Source organism: Chenopodium album, chromosome 19 (genome assembly GCF_948465745.1).
Source record: "Chenopodium album chromosome 19, dcCheAlbu1.1, whole genome shotgun sequence".
In the NCBI taxonomy this organism is placed as follows: Eukaryota; Viridiplantae; Streptophyta; class Magnoliopsida; order Caryophyllales; family Amaranthaceae; genus Chenopodium; species Chenopodium album.
Window position 1 is genome coordinate 36,799,084 of NC_137852.1, and position 24,301 is coordinate 36,823,384.

The 24,301-nt window shown below is 33.7% G+C and overlaps 3 protein-coding genes across 3 annotated transcripts; all 3 read left to right on the plus strand.

The window, feature by feature from the left end:
- Window positions 1–1,370: 1,370 nt before the first annotated feature.
- Window positions 1,371–7,857, plus strand: LOC145595352 (chorismate mutase 1, chloroplastic-like). Its single transcript, XM_081651749.1, has 6 exons — window positions 1,371–1,822; window positions 3,426–3,648; window positions 3,739–3,825; window positions 5,358–5,501; window positions 7,036–7,128; window positions 7,251–7,857. Exons 1-6 carry the CDS (start codon window positions 1,629–1,631, stop codon window positions 7,491–7,493), a joined length of 984 nt encoding a protein of 327 aa, XP_081507875.1. The 5' UTR covers window positions 1,371–1,628; the 3' UTR covers window positions 7,494–7,857.
- Window positions 7,858–12,226: 4,369 nt separating this feature from the next.
- LOC145595353 (early nodulin-like protein 17) lies at window positions 12,227–15,353 on the plus strand. The gene is made up of 2 exons (XM_081651750.1): window positions 12,227–12,500; window positions 14,774–15,353. Exons 1-2 carry the CDS (start codon window positions 12,332–12,334, stop codon window positions 15,109–15,111), a joined length of 507 nt encoding a protein of 168 aa, XP_081507876.1. The 5' UTR covers window positions 12,227–12,331; the 3' UTR covers window positions 15,112–15,353.
- A 1,310-nt stretch (window positions 15,354–16,663) lies between these two features.
- Window positions 16,664–24,254, plus strand: LOC145593612 (uncharacterized). The gene is made up of 7 exons (XM_081649895.1): window positions 16,664–17,059; window positions 18,812–18,906; window positions 19,521–19,638; window positions 19,742–19,860; window positions 21,537–21,714; window positions 21,821–21,964; window positions 23,788–24,254. The coding sequence occupies exons 1-7, from the start codon at window positions 16,790–16,792 to the stop codon at window positions 24,076–24,078; spliced, it is 1,215 nt and encodes a 404-aa protein (XP_081506021.1). The 5' UTR covers window positions 16,664–16,789; the 3' UTR covers window positions 24,079–24,254.
- The last annotated feature ends 47 nt before the right edge of the window (window positions 24,255–24,301 follow it).

Sequence of the window (24,301 nt, forward strand, 5' to 3'; positions counted from 1 at the left end):
TGATAGAGGCATGCCATCTCGATTACTTCTCCAACATGTTAGTTGAACAACATTAATTTGTTATAATTTACTCCGTATGTCCAACGTTGTCCATATATGCGCATATCAATTTTCACCAAAAACACCTCACGAAACCAACTCACCATAGTTTCTCACCTCCTACCAAGTAATTTTGACCATCCATACACTACATTGAACTGCCAAAAAAAAAAAAAAAAAAACCTTTAGCCTTAGCATGCCTTGATCACTTCTCTAACTTGTTTGTTGAACAACATTAATTTGTTACAATCAATTTTCAACATCGTGTACGTGTATATCAATTTTCACAAAAAAAATTCTGAAGAAGCCAATTCACTTTACTTTCTCACTTCTTAACAACTTAATTTTGACCATCCACACACTACACTACACAAACCCCCCAAAATATATATATATATATATATATATATATATATATATATATATATATATATATATATATATATATATATATATATATATATATATATACATATACATATACATATACATATACATATATATATATATATATATATATATACATATATACATATATATATACATATATATATATATATATACATATATATATATATTGAGTCTTGATACAAGCATGCCCTCCACTACATGCATGCCTCGAACACTTCTCGAACTTGTTGGTTGAGCAACATTAATTTTTTACAATCAATTTCCAAAGTCACGTATGCGCATAGCATTTTTTTTTACCAAAAACACTTCACGAATCCAATTCACATTACTTTCTGACCTCTTACAAACTTAATTTGACCATCCACACACTACACTACACAGACAAAAAAAGAAAAAATAAAATAAAAATAAAATCTTGAGTCTAGAATCTTGATACATGCCTCGATCACTACTTTAATTTGTTAGTTGTTTTTACTTAATTTCGCTATTATTCTCATCAATTTATGAGTCAAATATGGGTGAGCAATCTGAACATAATTCAAATTCGGTGTTAATATTCAATCATGCCCGACAAAAAAAAAAAAAAAAAATCCTAATCAATCTCGATTTCTAATCCTTGATCTCTTCTCGAATTCCGTTAACCGTTTCTACTTTTTTGCTATCTTTCTCATCAATTTACGAGTCAAACGTGAGAGAGCACACATCAACCTCAAAGTCTTAATACACACATGCTCAACACAATTAGAATTAAAATCTCCTAATTAATCCTCAATTCTTTCTACAATTCAATTAATCTTTCTACTTTTTCACTATCCTTTTCAATTTACGAGTTAAACACGAGAGAACATACCTCAACCTCAATGTCCTAATACAACCACTGAGGCATGCCCTCCACTTCTTGGCTATTCACATTTCACATACCTACCCCTTCCTCTTCTTTTTTCTTTCGCCACCTAACTTCTTAGTTTCGTAATTTTTCCGCCTCTTATATCTGCCCTCTCCCACTATTTTCCACTTTCTCAAATTCTAACGTCTCTTCTCTTTTCCATACTTGTATATATATATACAGTACATTGTATTTGCAAAAATCCACTGTTTTCCAACAACTATATTTTCCAATATTCTTCCCCCTTCTTCTTTTGCTTAAATCTTGACCTGGGTATCTTTCTTCTTCATCAATGGAGGCAAAACTGTTGATTTTTTCAAAACCTCAAACTCAAGCTTATTTTGGTACTACCCCAGAAAAATTAAGGACACCCTTTAATCTTTATTCTTACCAAATTGGAAAAAATTGCAGCTTTAGCTTTTGTAGAAGGACAAATTCATCAATTAAGGGCATTCAATCCTCTAATGTTTCTTCAATTGTTGCTGGGTATTAAAGCACTTCTGCTCTTTTACTCTTTTTTTTATTAAAAAAATAAATATTCCCCCTTGTTTTTTGGTGATTTGTTTGATGAATTATTGCTATTACATTGCTTTATTTGCTCTGTTAATTGCTTCTGTGAATTGATTATTTGCTTTTTTTTTTTTTTGCATATTCATCGAAGTTTAAATATAATATTAATGTTTGTCTTTTGCTTCAACTCTTGGCTTTAGTGGGTTGTTGTGCAAATACTTTAATATATACTGGTTGATTATTGAATCTATTGATGCTTGTCTTTTGGAATTGGGTTAATTGTTGGTGTTAGTGGATGCTATAGTTTTCAAACCTGTTAATCTGCTGACTGTGGTTGAAAATGGAGCCAATGTTGTTGGTTTGATCCTATCTCTCTACAAATAGAAAGAAATAATTAGCTGATGAAATTGGAAGATATGTTATATTTTAGGCTTGTTTTGGTTTTAAAAAAGACAGAAAAATTTGTTTCTGAAACAGTTTCTACTGCCCCTTTGGAGAATGTGGGGGTAAAGGGTTTATCGGAACATTTTGTAGCGCGTTCCTAAGAGCAAATGACATGAATTGGATGGGAGATGAACTCTTCTAGACTAGTCACTGCCTAGATTAGGAGTCCTATGATTGATCCTGCTCCAGAAAAGGAATCTACTGATTATCTCCAAATTGCCTGTGGAGTCTATTGATTCTCTCCAATTTGCCTTTGGTATATATTGATTTCGTCCAAATTTTCCCATGGAATATATTGATTCTCTTAAAACTGCCTATGGTATCTCTTGATTCCCCAACTGCCTATGGTAAAGCATTTATATATTCAGAAGAATATGGTTCTATGCTTTGCCTAAAAGCTGTACACAGTCTACACAATTATAATTTTGTTAAATTAACCAAGTGCTTTCATTAGCATCCGTTAAAGGTTTTTTTTAGCATTACTACAGTTGTCTGTCTGTTAATCTGACTAGTGAAAAGTAACGATTACTAGCTTTTGCTAACTTTGTTCATGATACAGTTGTCTGTCTGATAAGCTGACAAGTAACAATCACTAGCTCTTGCTAACTTTGTGCAATTCAAAGTTGGAGAAGTCCAACACCATGATGGATTTTCCCCTGGTCTTTTCTATTTGTTAGAAAAATTTATTTCTGTTATAAATTTAGCAGTCTTTGATTTTCCTATCTATTGTCCCTAATCTCAGTTTGTGAGTAGTGCACCCTATACCCCTGCACCTCTGGTGATGTACCATCAGAGAGTCTTATTAATGCCACTATATTGAAAGGACTTGCCAAAAGTGACAGATGTCATGCAAGCATCCAACATGTATGCTTTAAGTTGTTTGGAAATCCTTCTCTAAAATATACTTTAAGGCCATACTAGTAGGTGTCTAAATGTTGGATACCTCTCGGATGAGAGGGCCAGGGGGTAAAGGAAAAGCCTGATGGCAGAGAATAGCCATAATGGAAATATGAGTTCTCATACTAATGTTTATGGAGGTTGTATGGCAGTACTAACTGAATTGATTGTGATGTTTTTGAAGTATAAACGAAGTCCTAGTAAAAGTCGAATTAATTTAAGACTTCAACTTTTGTAGTATACAATCTAAGGCAAGAATTGATGAGAGTGAAAGCTTGACCCTGGATGGTATTCGGAACTCCTTGATTCGGCAAGAAGATAGTATCATATTTGGTCTTCTGGAGAGATCGCAATTTTGTTACAATGCTGACACATATAATCCTGACGCGTTCCCTTTGCATGGCTTTCATGGATCTTTGATTGAATTTATGCTTAAGGAAACTGAAAAGCTTCATGCTCAGGTATCTTAAAAGTTGAAGTTCTCAAGTATAACTAGATAGAAATGTATGAATGTGCTTGACTTCTAATTGTTATTATCCCTTTGTATTTAGGTGGGAAGATATAAGAGCCCAGATGAGCATCCTTTTTTCCCTGAGGATTTACCTGAACCCTTATTGCCACCTATGCAATACCCTCAGGTAATTAATTATTTTTAACGTATCTCCCTTTAATTATTTTTAACGTATCAACCCGGGTATGACAGAAAAATTGCCATGTCCGAGTAACATAGATTGAATGACAAGCAATTATGGAGTCATCACCATTCTCTCACCCTTTTACTTTTTGATGAACAACTTGGTAGTCACTTACGTATGCAATTATTTATGACATCCATCCTGCTAGGTTTTAATTTTATTAAAAATTCATACTCTATTTTTTTTTATTTAAAATTTTTATTTTAAAAAAACCTTGTACAAGTTTACCTTTTTTTTTTTTTTTTTTTTTTTTTTTTTTTGATTGTAGGGAGGAAGATAGGAAACGTAATAAAACAAGACCTTTTTTTTTTTTTTTTTTAATAGACTAGAAAATAAAATTAAGGCTTTGCTCTTTTAACTCTAAAAATATATATGAAAAATAAGTCCGGATAAGGGTTACCCAAATTTAATTCAAGACTAAGTTCAAATGATTTCATATGAGGACCAATAAGCTTAGTTAACTTTTGGAAAAGTGCTTGTAAGTTCAGATAGTGGTTTTTATTTTTTTAAAGGTGAAAAAGGGTGAAATTCCATACCTTCATTTGGGTATAGAGGAAAATCTGTAATAGACTAATATTAGGAGGGGCAATTTGGGTAGTCTAGTGTTAATAGGTTAATAATAATTTGCTTTAGTATAAATAAAAAAGAGGGAAGAAAGGAGAAGGTGGGCGCCAACTGGAGTTACCTGCGCGTTCGCGTCTCTCAGTGTGGTCAGCACTGGGTGTTTTTGAATTTTGGAGTAAATCCTTAGAGTTGTGAGTTTGTGATTTCAAGTCACTATTTTGAGAGTTGTGACCTAAACACAGATTCTAATGTGTGGATGGAAATTCATCGGGATTCACATACATGTAAATCTTTACTAATTTGCTTGAATTGCTCCCCTCCATTTCCAGCTTTAAAGTCAAAACTAAGTATGGAAGATTAACACTGATGACATGCTCCAAATACATAGGCTGAGGTGGTTTTTTAACAGGACATATACTTGTTTGAGTGCTAATAGTAGTCTTGTTCACTTTTTTTTTTTTCAACATGAGATGACGATTACATCTGGAGTAGGTTGTTTGCTGTCATGAGGAGTAGTGTTGGGTATTCCCTTAAAGGTTGTGTGAGTGCTAACAGTAGTCTTGTTCCCTTTGGAATGCTGCTTGCTCTGATCAGTCAAACACAGGAAAAAAAATATAACCTAGATTTTTAGAAAATGGAAAAATAGGGCATGGGAAATTCATACAATACCTTACAAGTCTTCAGTGTCAATTCTTTTAGACAGTAGTACAAAAGAACTATTGATAGAAGATGCATGAATCTAAAGAAATACTATATAAGCTTCCCTTTTACTTTGAGATACGATGGATTAAGATCTTATATGTGTAGTCTAATGCTGTCTGATGCAAATTAAAAAGTTATGGATTGTTTTTTGGTAGAATTGCGTTGGTCATTTGTTCTGATTATGTCAACTACTGCTGCTTCATATGTAGGTTCTCCATCCTCATGCTGATTCAATTAATATAAACAAATTAATTTGGGATATGTACTTCAATGACCTTCTGCCAAGGCTTGTAAAGGATGGAGACGATGGAAACTGTGGCTCTTCTGCTACTTGCGACACAATATGCTTACAGGTATGAATACTTAAGCTAGTTCTCTACCTTAGTACCTTTACAATAGTTGCATTTAGTTATCGTGATTTGGTGTGAGTGTGTGACAATATAGTCAAAAGAATGTTTTTACAGTAAGCTGAGTGTTCACTTTAATTTTTATGGTGATTAATGGCCATGTTAGAGCATTTTCCATTTTTCCCCTCTTCCATCTACCTTGGTCAGAAATGTGTTTTTTTGATTTTTTGTGGATTTTGATTAAGTTGTGGTGCATATTTGTGCTTAACATGATAATGTCGTGTATGCTTCATAATTCCTGTGTGTGCATTTTAAGTTTCTAGATTCATGGGTTGCTGATAAGAGGTTGCTGTAGTACTCTGCTGGCTTCTCTTCTTGTATAATTTTATTTCCAATTGAGCTATGTTATTGTCCTAAGTTCCTAACAGCATCATAATCTGAGGCTCATATATGTTGTATTATCTTGTTTGAGAACTTTGGTAGTTCCCTTTTCCCAATAGTCTGACCACATTAACAACAGCCATGGAAAGATTCTACATTGGAGTTCCTACGGAGGTCTATGTGCCTACAACCTTACCTTTGTTAACCTTACGTAATCGAGATGGAACGTCTTCTGATTATAATAAACATCGAGTAAGAGACTTAGACATCAGATGTAGACTTTTCCTGCACATCCTCCCCACTTTTGCCCATGGAAGAGTGGGACCATGGAGGAGTTAAATGAGGGAGAGGGAGACCAAAAATGACTTGGTTGGAAGTAGTTAGGAAGGATATGAATTATGAAGAATGAGGCATTTGATCGTAAGGGATGGAGGAGGAAGATTTTTGTAGATGACTACATGGAGTAATCACTTTTGGTTCATGTAGTCGACCCCACTGATGGTATTAAGGCTTTGATTGATTGATAGTGTTCGCTGAGCAACGCACTGTTGAAAGTCCAAAGTGTATTCCGTATAAGTAGTGCTCTTGTTTTATATAAATAGAATGCTTGTGTTTCCTGGAGACTTTTAGAAAATCCCTGTGAACTGCAGCTTTTTATCTCTCCTTTACTCCAGTTGTTAGGTTTGGAGTACACAGATAAGTGAACAGATTTACTCCTTAGTACAAATTTTTACATAACCTGTTCTAAAGGATATATATGGCGTACATGTTCATCTTACTAGCTTCAATTATCAAGAGTGTTTAGTCTGCATATATCACCAAGGCCAGGACCTTTACAAGCTCGTCATTTCTACTTTTGGCTGCTATATTTTAGTCATTTAAAGTTTCTGGACAGCTATAAGAAACTTGGCATGAACTCCACTTCTGTACATCTAATGATCATATCACTGGTAAATCACTAATTTAATTTTGTGACTTGAGTCGCCGAACTGGTCTTTAAAGTGACGGACTGCAGCAGTTATAAAATTTGCCATGAAAGATTGGCGGCATTGGCCACAGAACCTTCAGTAGAACAAGAATGAATATTTCTGAAGTTTTGTACTTTTCCGTGAGGACATAGTGCTGAACAGTCCTGTTAAGTTCATCTTCTTTATTGCAGGCACTCTCTAAACGAATACATTATGGCAAGTATGTGGCAGAGGCAAAGTTTCGAGCTTCACCTGATATCTATACATCTGCTATTGCGGCACAAGTAAGTGTTTTTTATATCTTACACATTTACAAATAAATAATTTGTACTCCGTAGCTAGTTGCCTAGTTTGGCTTGTTGGCACACTAGAAGCTCTTCTCTGATGTTGGTACTCTACTTTGCAGGATAAAGATCAATTGATGAATTTGCTGACATATGAGGCAGTGGAGCTAGCTGTACAGAGAAGAGTTGAAATGAAAGCCAAAACATTTGGACTTGAGGTGCCTGTCAACCCAGATGCTATTGGTGATGAGTCATGCCCCGCTTACAAGATCAAACCTAGCTTGGTTGCCAATCTGTATGGGAAATGGATTATGCCTTTAACAAAAGAGGTCCAAGTTGATTACTTATTGAGAAGGTTGGATTGAACTTAGCTTTATTTTCCTAGAGTGCGATGAGATTATACAATCGAACTCAGCATGTTTTGGTTGTTTGTATCAATGTGAACTATGAACAATTCGATGGGCATGATATTGTACGGGTTTAATGTATAGCTCACTAGCTTGTATAGCCCTTGACCCCTGTGTAACTGTTTCCTTAATGACTGGGGAAAAAAATGATATATTGATGAACTCATGATTTGATGAACCATTAGTGTAGCCCCAAGAGAAGGCATTCTGTACTTTATTAGTTATCAGTCTTGGTATGGTTAAGCTCTTTTCTGTTTGTTACAGGACTTGTCTATAGAATTGTTTGTGGCATTGCATCTCTAAAAGATTGTCCATTCAGACCGTTCATTGTTTTGGTGATATAGTGCAGACAGGTTCACAGTTCGAGATCAGAATGTATGATTGTTTAGTTCTCTGGACAGGTAACTGTTAAAGCCTGAAAAATTGTCATCGTCTTTAAATAAGCTTAAGCAAATGAGGTGTGATAAGTGGCTTTTAAAGGTAATGAAAGCAAGGGAGGGGAAGTTTGATCTGCTGGTTCATGTAAGCTAGTTTGGCTGAACGCCTGAATCTATGACCATCTTAGATAAGGTACTAAACTACCTGCAGGACAAAGCTTCTGCTGGTTTCATCATGAGTTGTAAAGATGGAAGTTTAATGCAGTTATACATTAATTTGAGCAATTTAGGTGGGACTAGGAGTCGGAATGTTGTGTGATCGCTGATCGGAAATGACATTACTCAAGGACTGGTTTGCGTCTTCCCTATTTGGTGAAGTCATTGCAAAGAAGATGTGTGCGATGGGTTGGGTTTGCCGGTTGGCTGATCTCAACATGATGTTCAGCTCATTAGGGTTGCAGTACTAATGTCCTTTGAAGTAATTTAGCTACTTGCGGGTGCAGACAGAGTACTGGTTATACTTGTAATTAAACATTCCTTTGTGTTGTTTAGATTAAATATTTGGATTATGTTATATCTACTGATTTTAAAAGAGACATAATTATTAATTATTGTACACTTTTATACTCGTAATTACTCTAAATAAATTCTTAAGCAAAAAAATCTGTATAACAATGTTTTCCATGAATATTTATGGTGACATAACATTGGTTGTGAAGCTCGGAACGAACTTACAGTTAGTTGTTCAGTTCTAAAGAGCCCAAGCTGTGCAACAATCCAAGTGAAGAAACACAGTCAGGCATTAGCCGCATTATTACTAACCTCTCCTACTGTTGCTACAATTACGCTCCTAGACTAGGCGTGGCTTGTGCTCATAATATAACCTTCGAGGCTAGAAAATGAGCCTACTCTTGCTAAGTTGATATTTTGAAGGCTAGAAAAAGAGTCGCCCTTGCTATGTCGATATTTTGAAAATATATATTGTGACGAATCTAATAAGATTTCACATAATTATATTTTTCATTACGTATAAATCATAAAACACAGTCAAAGGAAATTTTGTGAATATTGTTAAAGTCAAAATGTATCAACTAATTAACAGATGAAGAATAAGTTAAGAGTAGAAGTTAATTACATGTTTAGCTTTTTTTGAAGGAATTAAATATGTGTAATTAAATGATCTTATTTTTAAATGTGTGTAGTCTACAATTTTTGAAATTAAAAAACTAACATTTAGTGGAATGTTTAAGTATAATTTTTGTATGTACGTGCAAATTTGAATGTGCATCTCCAAAAGTAGTTATGGCTTTGATGAGCCTAATAATGGTTGATGAACTTGACGATGATGATGATGATTGATGTTGGACTCCCTTTTTCCTTTGACCTCTGTCCTCCACAACCTACGGCCACGGCTCCCTTATCTTCTAACTCTCCTCATCATCAAGCCCGTCTTAAGTAATATGAAGGCCCCGTACATGTTGGAGGAGACCCGAGGTTGCGGGAACACTCTAAGAGATCGAATTAAAAATGAGGTTATTTGCAAAAAGTAAGGACGGCAGGCCATGCAGACAAATTAAGGGAAAATTGCCTGCGTTGGTTTGGACATGTAAGATGAAGATCCGATGGTGCACTGGTGCAAAGAGTGGAAGAGAGGGACTGATAAACGGGTTTGGGCCACACCCGTCACAAATGTCCACTTCACATGACCAAAAAGGTTCCACTTCAAAACCATATGACAATGAGAGAGTAGCCCCTTAGCCTTATAAAGTGGACACGACTTTTTTCTGTCTTTAATGTGGGATACACATCCCAATCTCCCCTCACATGAGAGTTGTCCATAGTCTTGCCCAAATCACAACACAGCCAACCTGATACCATGACAAACGGGACTGAGCCACACCCGTCACAAATGTCCACTTTACATGAACAACGAGGTTCCACCTCAAAAGCATATGGTAATGAGAGGAGTAGCCCCTTAGCCTTATAAAGTGGACACGACTTTCTTCTTTCTTCAACGTGGGATATAAATCCCAATATTTCTCTTTCAATGTGGGACAACACTTTCACTCACATGTAGGTTTGCTCATGGGCTCAACAATGACCATGGAGGGGTTAAACGAGGGAGAGGAACACCGAAAATGACTTAGTTGGAAGGAGTTAGGAAGGATATGAAATATATAGAATTACACGAGGATGATGCATTGGATCGTAAGGGGTGGAAGAAGAGGATTTTTGTCGATGCCTACATGGATTAACCATTTTTGATTCATGTAATTAATCCCACTTATGAGATTAAGGTTTTGATTGATTGGTATACATATTGAAGGAAAGATGAAAACTCTATTTATATTGTGATCGTACTCGAAAAGTTTTTTGTCATTTTTGTTTCAACCTAATATTTAATTCACCAATTAATAATCAACATTATGTATGCACCCTATATAAATCTTCTAAAACGCCACGCAAATTGTGGAGCTTGTCACTACTTAAAAATGACCAAGGCAACATTATTAAAACACTTATTGGTAAGAATCAAGCGAAACCTCTCATAATTATGTTTTTCTTATTTATAGGTTATTTTAGATTTAGGTGAATTTCGATCGGTGTCATTTCAGGTCTTTAGATCATATTCGAGTTGAGTCATGTCGAATTAATCTAACCCTAAGATCAGGTTCAGTTCGAATTTAGTTGGTACGTGTTACGTCGAGTAATTAAAAGGTGTTCCTTTTAAAGGAACGGGTCACAACAGTGGCATGTGGCAGCCCTCAACGTGTATAATACCATGTCACTATGCCACATCACTATTCAAAGTACATGTGACACGTAAGCTTGCAACTTTAACAAATAAATTATGGCTTGATCTAGATTCGAATCCACAACCTCCAACAAATAAAAGTTATACACTTACCATCTCAACCAACTTTTATTAGTGTTTAAAATTTCACATAGTTAACATTATTTATTCCTTGCAAATAAATACATATGAGGTTAAAAAAAAAAAAAAAAAAAAAAAACCGTAACGTCCAAGGCAAGCCTGGATCACACACTAGCTTAGCTATACAAACAGTTGAACATAATTATCAATTAAAGAAGTATAAAGTACAAACTAGTAATTCGAGGCATCACTCTAATAACACACTAGTTGATTTTTTAGAAGTTAGTAAAATCAGAATCGAATCAGATTACTCATGCTGAATTTCAAGTCCAATCATTTTGGATTTTGGTAAGACTTGATTATTAATTGATTAGACCATTACAATTACACTTTTCATGAATTGACCAACAATTAATAACTTATTATTAACTAATAGTGAAGAAAAAGTTTATGATTGGAAGTTTGGAACAAAATGCATTAACATGTCATTAAACCAAACTTGATAAATAAAACAATTACACAACTAAATCAATTATTTTTGTGCTAATACCATTATAATTAAATTAAACTCGGCTTAATATTTATTTAAGTGGAACTTGTTTAACCTTTTCACCAATTTATGTCAATAACAAGTTGTTTCGATTTATAATTGGTTTTAAATTCCAATCTGGTTCAAATCATTGTCAAACTTTATGTGCTAGAAATAATTTACAATATCCGCTTAAACTATAAATAGTTATAAAATTTCAAATAAGAACATAAATATATATTTTTCTTTTTTTATAAAAAAATACGACAATACTAATAGATTAACACTATGGGCCTGTTCACATTTACTTAATTTTTGTTCAGTTCAATTCAGTTCAGCTCCAATCAGTTCAGTTCAGTTCAGTTCAGCTCCAATAAGTTCAGCTCTTAATTTCCCTCTCTCATAAAATATTTATTTCAGCTCAATTCAGTTCAGTTCAGCTTTAATCACTTCAGTTCATTTCAGTTCAGCTTCAATCAGTTCAGTTCAGTTCAGCTCAGTCCAGTAAATGTGAACAGGCCCTATCTCTATACAGTCTCCTCCCTCATCTCTCCCAATCATACAACCACCTGCCGACCGCCGGTCACCGCCCACAAGGGCCACCACAACAACTAACTCCCACTCCTTTCACTTTAATTTATTCTCTTAAATTAAGTTCAAACTCTTATTAATTAATTCAAAATTACAACCATATAAACAAAAACAAACATACAAATTATCTACCCCATGTGGGAGTTAGATATCTTCAACATCACTTTCCAACCTGTCACTCTAGATTTCACTCTTTCAAACCCAAAAAATAAAAACAAAAATATAATAAAATTAAAATAAAAAAAAAATAAAAAAAAGTATAAAAATAATACAAGTATCATTGATTATTTATAACCCCACCAAAATTATCTGGAACCCATATTTTTAGCAGAACCAGTTTCTAGTACCAGCTTAATCACCAGCTCAAAAAAAAAAAAAAGTTCATCAAAAAAATTCAAAATTTAGAGAGAGAAAAATAAGCTCAATGAAGTCAAGCTTTGTAGCAATGGCGCTAACATGCGCCTTGGTGATGGTTATGGTGCCTCATGTATTTGCTAAACGTTACATTGTTGGTGGAAATAAGGGTTGGACTTCCAATGTTAATTACACTGTTTGGGCTAGTGATAAGCACTTTTACCTTGGAGATTGGCTATGTAATTTCTCTCTCTTCTTTCTCTCTCTACATTCTTGTTTTCTGTTTTGTGTTTAGATCTGTTGTTTGGATCTTATTTTGTGTTAATTTCAGTGTTTTTGTTGTTGTTTAGATCTTAATTATTATGTTGCTTTTTTTCAAGTTTTATATTGGGTAGTTTTTAATTTTTTGATATGAATTTGAAAGAAATTTCTAATTTTAGCAAAATTAATTAATACCCTTCCCTTAATAGTTTAGTTAAATGAATGGATTTTTGGGTTGGTTAATGTTGGTACTCAAAATAATTTAAGTGGCATTTGGAGTTTTGTGAACAAAACATGAAATTTTAAGATTCTTGTTCATAGTAGTTTTTAGTTTTGACAGCTATGACTAATGATGGTCAAAGTTAACAATGTTAGATTACAAGTCATTGTCATGTGGGATTGGTGATTAAATTGATTTGGTACGATTAATCATATACAATTAATTAATGTCCATGATATGCTACATTATCTTGCGGCACAATTCATATATGGTACACTAGTAAGTAGATTACCTATTCATATGTGGTCGAAGGCAATGGGTGGAAGTTTAATTTGTTTCGATTTTAGTTTCATGTGGGTAGATTATGCAATGGGTAAATGTAGCAACATCGGTCATTTGAGGCTACTAGTAGTAGAAATGAGTCATTGATAGTGTTTTTAGATCAGAGAGTAAGAGATTTAAGAAGAGTAAACATAGCTAGAGTAGCTACACTAGATTCTTTCATTCTTTGCTATTTTTGTGTCTTCTTGTTAGATGGTTGCACCGTAAGAAGAGTTGTTCCATGCTAGCTGATATTAGGTTATGTCACATTTGTGGTGAGGAGTTCAAGTTTTTAGGTGATGTTGATTCTTGATATCGTTGATGGAAGAGAAATACAATAGAGGTAAACCGTGTTGCCGAGGTCTTATGATCCATCTAAAGCCACAATATTTAATGTTCTTAAGGTAGCTAATAATCTTATGCCAACAGTATTATTATTGAGCAGATGAGGATTTGGTGGGAACATTTTGTGGGTTAGAAAATACAGCCTGGAATAATCAATATGTGTTGCCATTTTCCGTGGCGTGGTCCTGATTTGTGGTAATGAAGTATAAGAAAACTGATATCTGAACTCAGAAAGATTCACATTCAAGACTAGTGTAGCAGACAGTTTTTTTCAAACTTAGTTATTTAAAAATGTTTTTAACTTATTTTATATTAGTGGATTGTAAATTCTTTTTGATGAGAACCTAATCGTCTTCATATCCAAGTCTTCTATCTAATTTTAAATTTTATAGAGGTTATCAGAATCAGAATTTTAATACTAATTACTTGAATCAAAGCTGATCACATATGCTGGATCTTGTCTCCCATGTGAGATATCTGAAATGCCTTAACTTCTTATTTTTATCTTTTTGATGTATTAAATCTTGGAGGTGGGTTTCCGTTTTGATAACATGGAAAGTCGGGAACTTGAGGAATCTCATAAAATCTTCTTTGGATGATCATCAAGCTCTCCCCTTTTATATATCTTCTAATATTCAAGACGACTTTCTTTCTGTCAAAAAAGTAATCCTCTCTAAGTAAATCTTAATAAGTTAATAAGGGGGGTCGAGCTATCGAGGCCCTTGTGAAAACTATAGAGCTGGTAGTGTTTTAGCAGGGACCTACAAAGTCATTTGAGTGTTTTTTGAGGTATAAGGACCGAGGCTGCATATCATCATTTTTCAAGGCCTCATACTTTTTGGAACTTTTTCCTTTGAAGTTCATACCTCTAACTTTCTTTCTTTCTTTCTTTCTTTTTGTTTTTAATTCCAACTCTCAACAAAAAGTGTTATGGAGTATAATGCATACCAAACAATGGTAAAATCAAAGTACTTTAGAATCTATTTAAATTGTGAATCTCCCAATATATATTGTTTGGAGTTTTTGCATGATCTAAATTAATCATCAAATTTATAGCAGTCATTTCCAATTTAGTTTATTATCATTATATGTATTGTATTTATCATTATTATTTACCTTAACCCATATACGAGTTTATGATTGTTTATAATACTTATTGGCAAGTCAGACTATGGATTTTTGAAACAAAAAAAAATGATTTTGGTTTTGCCTCTTGTGTCTCAACATAGCTTGTTAGTTATGACGTAGTTCCACTCATTATAACCTGATTGTTTCAAGTTTTGTTTTCCTTTCTTCCTTGTTTTTGTGCTACATAGTTTGTAAAAGCTGATCATTAACCTGTTTCTTTTCTTTTCCACTATTTAGTTTTTGTGTATGACCGGAACCAGATGGATGTCCTTGAGGTGAACAAGACTAACTATGAAAACTGTAACACCGATCACCCTATGGCAAACTGGACTACAGGAGCTGGAAGGGATGTGGTTCCACTTAATGTAACCAGACACCGCTACTTTGTCAGTGGAAAAGGCTTCTGTTATGGTGGCATGAAGTTGTCTGTCAGAATCGAGAAGCCCCCTCCACCACCTAAAGCTGCCCCCGCTAAGAGTGATGCTCCAAGGATGTCTTACAGATCCCACTTTGTTTTGCCTCTAGTATTTGCCATTGGTGCTGTTTGGGATTCCTTCCTCCAGGTCATGGGTTAATCATATCATGTCGCCAAATGTCGTGCATTTACTCGTAGAAGATAACTTATTTGATCAAACTAAAGATTTTTTTTTTCTTTATAAGTATCTTAAATCTCATTTCCATTTAGTCTTTATTTAGTGTTTGGAAGATTGCTGTATTTCTTGATTTATTGGAACCGAATTTGTTTGTGGAATTAAAAATTGCCCAAGGCAGTTTGATAACATTATCTTTATGAGAAATTTTACATGTTGACTTTGTATTTGTTTATTTATTATTAATGATCATGGATGGTGGTTATTGGCTTCTTGTCTAAAATAATAATTATTCAAACAAAAAGAATATAGTATGAAATCAATTACAGTAGTATAATTGGAGCAATCAACTGCACATATTGAGGTAATCGGAAACTAAATGGTTGGTGCCCGGGAATTTTGCATGGTCCCCCTTAGCCTTAGCTAATGGAGGATCTAATAATTTCGTATCAATTACTAGCATTGTATGACTTCAATCAGTTCAATGTATGGATAATATAGGGAAATTTGGTTTTAATAAAGAAAATTTTAGTAATACATACAAATTTTGGAAAATTGGTTTTAATAGCTTCAACATTGGCGGATTTTCTTTAAATTAACTCCAACTTTTAATTATCTTGTAATAATTTCAATTGCGTTTTATTCTAACAGTTCCAAATCGATCAACAAAAGTCAATAGCCTATTATATCAAGTTACCTAGCACGTATTAGGCTGTGATTGGTTCAAAAAATTACAAAAAAAAAAAAAGGATCATAAAACTCTTGCCCCTTCCCCCAGCAGACCACTGCCCCAACCCCTCCTTAGTCCTTACCCTTCCCCCACTAGAAAACGATCGACCAACCTTTCCCCACGTCTTTTACTTATAATTATATACGAAGTAAAACTCCTAATTCACTTACAGTGAATATTATAAATCCCCCTTTGATCTCTACTGCGAGTATAATCAATAAATAATTAACTAAGGGTTTGTTTGACATCATTTTTTGTTTTCAGTTTTTTGTTTTTTTGAAAACCAAAAACCAAAAACAGGAAACAAGAAAAAGGTGTTTCCACTTTTCTGTTGTCAGTTTTCAAAATTATCATGATTTTAATAAATCTATATAATTTTTGTTTCATTATGTGACATGTATAATACACTTTTAAAAAACAAAAAACCAAAAAACAGAAAACCACAACGATGCCAAACGAACCCTAAGATGTTATGGGTCGGGTTTAATCAGGCATGGATAATTTCGTGTCGGGTAAAATGAGGTATAATTCAAGCCTACATGGTTTAGATTTCATTTCGGGTTAGATCGAATTCAGAGTTTGAATATCATATTTTATTAGTTTCAGATAAACAACGAGTTGATACCCAAGTTGTGTTTGGATCTCAAATTATCGGCTAAAATCGATTTCGAGTTAACATCAAGTTAATCGGATTTTTTGGATTAAAAAATTTTAGATCTAAATCAGTTTGAAAACAATTCGATTCAAGTCAGATCGGATAAGTTTTTGACACCCTTTTGTGTACGTTCTAATTTGCGCTACATGCCTACACTTGCCCAAAAGAAATTGAAAACTTTTCCCTATCCGTTAATCTGTTAGACTCCATAGCAGAATAATGTCTACTCTTGGATAAGCCAACTCTGAAGGATAACTCCAGTCTCTGCTACTACTACTATGGCATCCTTTTCTTGTACAATTTCTTCTCCATTAACCCCAAAAATTCTTTCTCACAACAAATACCAACCAAATTATCTTCCTTCTTCAAACCTTCGCACAATTTCGACATTTTACCCCATCAAAAATCATCCCAAATATTCAATTAAAGCAACTACAACCCCAACTTCTGCACCAGAATTGGAGATAGCAGATGAGGATTCATTGGGTATTGACAATCTTCATCGTTTTGTTCAAATCAATCTCGGTAGTTGGGCTGGTTCTTTCTATGTGGGTATCTTCTTCTTCATTTCAATTTTAATCCCTTTTTTTGATTCATGGTTTTTGTTTATAATTGTTGAAAATTTCTGGGTTTTTTTTTTTTTTTTTTTTTTATTTTTTTATTTTTTATTTTTTATAGAGGTAGAGTATTTCTGGGATTGAAGCATTTCTTATTGATTTTACATGATTTTTTTCCCTTAATGTGGTGTGGAATTGTGAATTAGTGCATCTTCACTGTTAAGTGCTCCGTACTTTGTATGAATTTAATTTAATTTTTTTGTTTATTTATTTATTTATATTTTGCTACTTTTGAGACATGTGTTTGACCATTAATATGTTTAGCTGTATTAAATAAAGAAATTTCTAAACTTGATTTTGTATAAGTGTATATTGGACTAATTCAACATTGTAAAAAAAAAAAAAAAATTATGGCAAAGCCAGTATGTGTTAGTGCAAAAAGTGATAGGAGTGTATGGTTAAGAAAGCTATTATTTGCTAGTTGAAAGGCTGGACATTGCATATGAAGCTAGACATTTTTTGGGTTATCATTCTTATAGTTTATGAGACTTGAGCATTTAGATTGTAGAAATTGATGAAACAGTAGATTTTAGTAATTGAATTTTGTAGAAAACCTTTGAGTATGAGAAGAAGAATTGCGAACTTTGTTGATACTTTTGATTGAGAGACTCTTACAAACCCAGATTTTTTGGGAAAATGATTATGGATTCTCATAATTTACTATTAACATATAAATAGAACTACAGAAGTTCAAAGGAGCTAAGCTCATTACACCCTGACAACTTTCTAATGGAATATATAACAAACTATCTAACAACTTCTTGCTGAGGTGGACAAAGTTGTCTGATCACCAAGCTGCCTGAGTTCAACTTGTTGTGATTAATTGCCCTGCATCTGCTGCTGCTGCTGCTGGACTGAGCTTGAACCAAATCATTGAGCTGAGAATATAAACCAACATAGATTTTGGAGTAACAAACCTAACAATATTTCAAATATGATTGATGCTTGGAAGTTCTTATTTTGAGTGTTAATCCCGGAGATGATACGAGATACGTAGTAAGTGTAATAAGCAACATTTAGACTTTTTTGTGCTTGAAATATGGTTGATGCTAATGGGTAAAAGAATATTCCTTGAGATTGTTTCATAATTTGGCTTGAGATGCATGATAGACTTTTGACTTGAAGTAGATAAGTAAGATACAATATATTTGTGTAGGGGACTATCTTTGAGTGTCTTGGTACAAAGGGTTTGCTTGCTTAAATGGTCAAACTATGCAAGATTCAAAGGCTTTTCTGCCGATGTCTACTAGGATTAATATTGGATGAGGTCTATCATCTAAATGGTTTTTGTAAGCATTGAATTTAGATGGCTGAAGAACTTTTAGTTTTAGAGTATAGGAAAGTACCGCAAAACACACTGTCTGAATTTGTTATACTTATGCTGATTTTGTTGTTAAATTTCATAGAATGTAGTGTAAACCTTCCTATTGGAGATTCATATGTTTTTGGCTGGTTAATCTGCAAAGCAAACTGTTCTGGGAACAAAAAATAGTATTATCATAGCATTAAGCACTTAGGAGGCTTTCACCCTATTTCATTATAAATGAGTGATAATATTTGGTTAGCTAACCACTGTCACATACTTTCTTTTCTGTTATCTTTTTAATAAACCACTCTTGATGCTAACTAGCACAACACTTTTTTTTTTGATGCATTTATAAGCAGTATATTTGATGTTGGCAGCAATTTGATGCTAATGGAAAGCTTCTGCATAAATTGACTACTAGGCTCTCTGCGGGTTCTTATGGTGAAGATGAACTCATTAGCCTCATTCAGACGTATGTTAACTTCTCCCTTGCTCCCTCATCATAGCTTGGATAGATGGCTCCATGATGTTCTGCAACAATCCTTGCATTTTTTACTTTGACATTATAAACTTATTGATGATTTATGATTTCTATATCAATTCGTGTTCGAGTTAGTTACTGCATTGATGATTTATGATGTCTTTATTACAAACAAGGGTCATTTGGCTTGAAAAAACATGGTAGTTTATTTTAATTTAGATTTCAGATTGGGTCCTAACCATTAAAGCCTAATTTGGATTGGAATGTGTTGGATTTTGGGTAAATTTGGATCGGAATGGACTCAAATTTTCGAAACCGAATTTTAATTTGGACCCGGTTGTTAGGCCAAATCCAAACCGAATGCCGAATAGACACTCCTAGGTTTTTTATTATAAAAAAGTTTATATATATATAAGGAGTTTTCTCTTTAGAGGTGCTAGTATAATGTTTCATAATAATTTTGGCTAGTGATAAAAATGCTTGAGTTGTATTCACTATGTTCAAGTTATGTTGGATAGTATGATATTGTGATCAGTGAATCCATTATTTTGTGGTCCTTGTGGCTGCCCTCTCTGTCTTTCGTGACAATCATGAACTGCTTTCAGGTTGTACATAAAACAGCCTGTATCAAGCACATCCATTTCTGGTGATGAGGAGGAGACAGAGTGGGCAGAGTACAAAATCAAAGAAAGCAACATGTTTACTGTGGACAAGTATCAACAGGTATTTCTTTCAATACTTGGAAGATGGTTTTCAAATTTTGGGGAAAACCTTACTCTTAATGATTTTTGTCTTTTAAATTGATGTAAAACTTATTTCATTACAGATTGGCTTCTTTCCAAATGAGAAGGCATTTGCCCTAAGATACCAGACTGCTGGTATGTTAGAAACAGTGTTACGACAAGGGGTTCTTGGGGAAGATGACACTGGTGAAGAATCTCCCAAGTAGGTGGTCTCTTTTTCATGGCAGTTTCTCCTATATTTTAGTCGAGCATTATAACATGGCTTGATTAATAAGATATGTTCTAGGAATATGGGATTTTTTAAAGGTTTAATCATCTATATAATAGGCAAATAAAGCAGTGAGTCAGTGACACAACGAAAATATGTAGAGATATATTTCCATTTTTGAAGATTCTTTGATATTCCTAGCACACGAATAGAACTGCAGATTGCATATGGAGTACAATTAATCTGAAGGTTTTTTTAAGTGCCTTCGAAGTAGACTCTGCCTAAGTACGAGGTCTTTAATATACTCATTCGTTTTATTTTGTGTGTAGCAGTTGCTAATTAAACTTCTTTCCCTCTCATACACTACTCAACATGGTATATATATTATTACCAGTCTAATTGAAACAATTTATTAATCTTTCCTTTGGAGACCTAAGGAAGCAATATATCTTCAATTTTGGCCATATTCATGTTTACTATTTAAGTCCTACTGTGATTACCCTTGGCTCTATAGCAGGGACATGAGTTTGTCTTTCTTCCTCTTCATATTAGACTTTGCACAATATCTAATGCATCCACCTTTCAGGAGGGAGCCATAGTCAACCATGTTTTTCAAATAATTATTGTAGAGATGGCATCTAGTTGCCACTTGCTATGCGAATTGTGATGCGAACATTGTGATAAAAAACTGTTAGGAAATCTGGTGGTGTTGTGTTTGATTAATGCGGAACAAGTCAATGAAAATTGTGATGCTTTGTTGAGGACAATGCTACACTTTATTGTTTCCTTGAATTCCATGATATTATTTTAGTGTAGAATATGCAAGTTGATGTACTGTTACGATCATCTACAGAACCACTATCTGTATATCCAATCAATTTATCATTCTCTTTAGTTCGGTATCTTATGCCTATTTTCTTGGCACCTTGAGGATAACGTAATAGCAAAATGTATTTTGCTAGGATTATTCATAAATATGTCATGTCTTGTATGAGTTAAGTATATTAAAGAGCCTACAACTTCTGTATATATTAATATCAACCTTTTTGAGCTCCATCCTATTTACTTAATTGTCATTTAATGCCGTAGGAGTATTCACAGGTTAGCAATACTCCATATGAAATTTCCTGAGGAAATCCATTGTATATTTTTCTTGATTAAATAAAAATTTCTCCTTTGGTTTGCGTTACTTGAATTCCAATTTTTTTTTTAAATTTTTTTTTTTTTTTTTTTTTTAATGAGTCCTAAGTCTGTCATTTTAAACTTTTGCATCACAGACTCTTTGAATTTGTTAAGGAGTTTCATACCATTTCCAGTGTAGATAAGATGATCAACATAAAGACAAACAATGAAATAATGTCCATCATTGTTTTCTTTGATGTAAAATGATGGTTCACTTGTACTCTTTTTGAATGTATACTAGTATAGACAATGTATACTAGTATAGACATAGGGTAGAACATGCAGGAGATATCAAAATCTTACATAGTACAGTTAACAAATCATGCATTTTCAGATATGTTAGGCAATAAGTTCACTTAGGGAACTTGGAATGATAGTGTGACTCTACATCTACACTTTAAAGTTTAAAGTGTCATCCTTCTGTTAACTGTTGTCAATATCTTGGAGTTAACTCACCAGGCTTTAAAGCAATATCTTTTATTTCACAGGAACTTGAAGCTGCCCTCTTCGCGGCCATCTATTGTCTGTGAGAATTGCCTTTATTCTATCAATAAAGATATGCGAGCTAGAGCGTTCCATATCATGGACCCAAAAGGAATTCTAGAAATGCTTCTTATATTTCTTGAAGAGAGAGGAAGTGTTGTTGATGCACCCCCTTCCTTAGAGGTATTCACCAATCAAAAACCCTTGTATAATTACTTTAATTGATTGTTAAGTAAATGTAAGAAGCCAAGGAATGTAAAGATTTAGCTGATCCTTTTGGATTTGGTAGGATAACAGTAACAGGCTTTTACCTTTTCTTGGTCGATGGAAGGGCAGTTCAGTCACCAAACGCAGTGGTGTGTATGGTGCAACAATGGCTGAGCATGATACAGTTGCTTCACTAGAAATTGATGAAAATGGTCTGTTGATCCAGGTATGACACTCCTCTCAGCAGATTATCAACTTTGAATGCTATTTTAGCGTTTCACCAAATGTTTCATAGAGTACTTTACTACTATGCTTGAAGCAGAGTACATATGTTTAGTTTATGACTTCATGTGGTTTAGATTGACTTACTGCTTGCATATACAGTCCCCTTGCTTTTATAAAATTAACTATGTGCTTTTTGAAAAGATGTGGAAAAAAAAAATCTTATACTCCTATATCATTTATAATTTTCTTACAAGTGATGTCTCGGTTCCAAAACTGAAACTCTGGCCATGTTTTTTTGTCAATATATATATGAAAAGAAATTAACATGTGAAATCTTGTTAAACGGTCATTTTAATTTATACAAAATAACAACTTTGTTTAATTTTTACTAATGCATGATTTAAAATATTAATGGTCAAGTATGTGCATCATAAAAAAGTAACCATGAAAATTTCTATTGGGATAGAGGGAATACTTGAAGGTTTTTAAAACTAACAATGAATTTTATTAGAATCCTGGGGACAATTCGTTATGATAAATTATGACACATCAGTGAAGTTTAATGCATGTAGGCAAGGTTGGTACATCACCTTATACCTATATATATTTATTTTTTTTCTGATGTACCAAAAAAGAAATTTCCCTGAAAGTTTTCCTAATTTTTAATTGGCTTTTGAAATGAAAATGGTGGGATTAATTTCAGATGAGGTTTTTCATTTAATTACCTTTCCTGATGCAGGAATTAATTTAGATTGCTAAAACTATGTGTACTTTAGATAGTTTTTGTTCTCATGTTGACTTTTCAACATAATTTTTTTAACTCCAATTACATGGTTTTTCTTACGATGAAAAGTGAAAATCGAGAGTGCAATTAGAATCTGTTCAAGATCATATACTACATAATTAGTTAGTTCCCAAAGTTCAGCTTAGTTTGAGGAACTTGTTTTAGCCCTTTTTCTATTTTGAGTGTATTGAACTCCCTCTGAAAGAACATTTGGTTGACCCTTTTAGAGTGGATAAGAACGGAATAGAATTCATGCTAATGTTTGGTTGGATAATTTTTTGCTATGGAACCTCATATGCTCATACCATTGGTATCTAGCTGTATTCCAACCCCTACATAGTACAGTCTCATACCCATTTTACCCTGCAAGATTCTAAATCCATTTTTTTCTAGATGCAAACTTTGAGTACCAATCCATTTCAATTTCAAACTAAACAAATTTAGCCAGGTATGAAGTTCCAATCCATACCTTCTTGGTGTGGGTTACCAATGTATTCCATTCTAGTTTGTTGAACCAAACGACCCCTAATGGCCTATTGTTTTACACGGAGTCTAACTGAAGCAAAAGCCCTAGATCAGTATCCTAGAAAACTCGTGTAGAGCTACTATCATGTTTATTTTTGAAAAAGTAGGTGGAATATTTGTAAATTATTAGGGATTAATGAAAATAGCTATTTTACGTGTGTGAATAGAGAATAGAAGACATCCTGAAATGCCCTAGTTACTTACCTTTAATAACTCTATAGTTTGGCTGTGACAAACACAACTTTTATGACTACATCCACTGTATTTTTTCTGTATTTTAGATTAAGCATCCATTTAGCTTAATATTCATTAGTGCCTTAAAGTAATGTATACGGGAGTCTTATACTAGTATTCTCTTTGTGTTTTCTCATTCTATTAGATACTTACATAAACTTCTCTCGTAGCCTTTCAGTTTTTCTGACTGTCGAAGTTCATGCTGTGGTTGACATGACTCGATATTTTAAGTGATCTTTGTGTGGTTCAAATAATCCTCTTTCTGGGTCACAAACATACAGGACATAAGTACAACTGTCAAAGGAAGTGATGTCACTGCTAATGTTCAATGGACGGGCACGATGAATGATAATCTGATAAAATTTGACAAAGGTTTCCAGTTAACTTTGTTGCCTGGAGGTATGTATATGGGATGCCCTACTGATATAGCGAAGAGTGTGGCTGAGCTAAAGTCATTTCATCTTGAGTTTTGTTGGCTTGAGTCACCTGACAAAAGGCAGAGATTGGTACGCACATTCGATGCTGAAGGTTTGGCCGTGTCTTCAACCTACATTTTTGAGACAAAAATATAATCTTTGATAAATGTTGTATAGCTTCATTTCGTCTTTTAGTTATAGAACTATATCTTAAGGTTTTATGCTGTACCTTTGGAGATTTGACCAATTATGGCTTCAGGAATAATCAATGCATTTTTATAAATTAATAGAGAAATTCAGCCAGGCATTATCTACAAGGCTTTATGCAAAAATTTCAGATTCAATATTTCACATTCTTTAGCAAAATCATGGTGCTAAT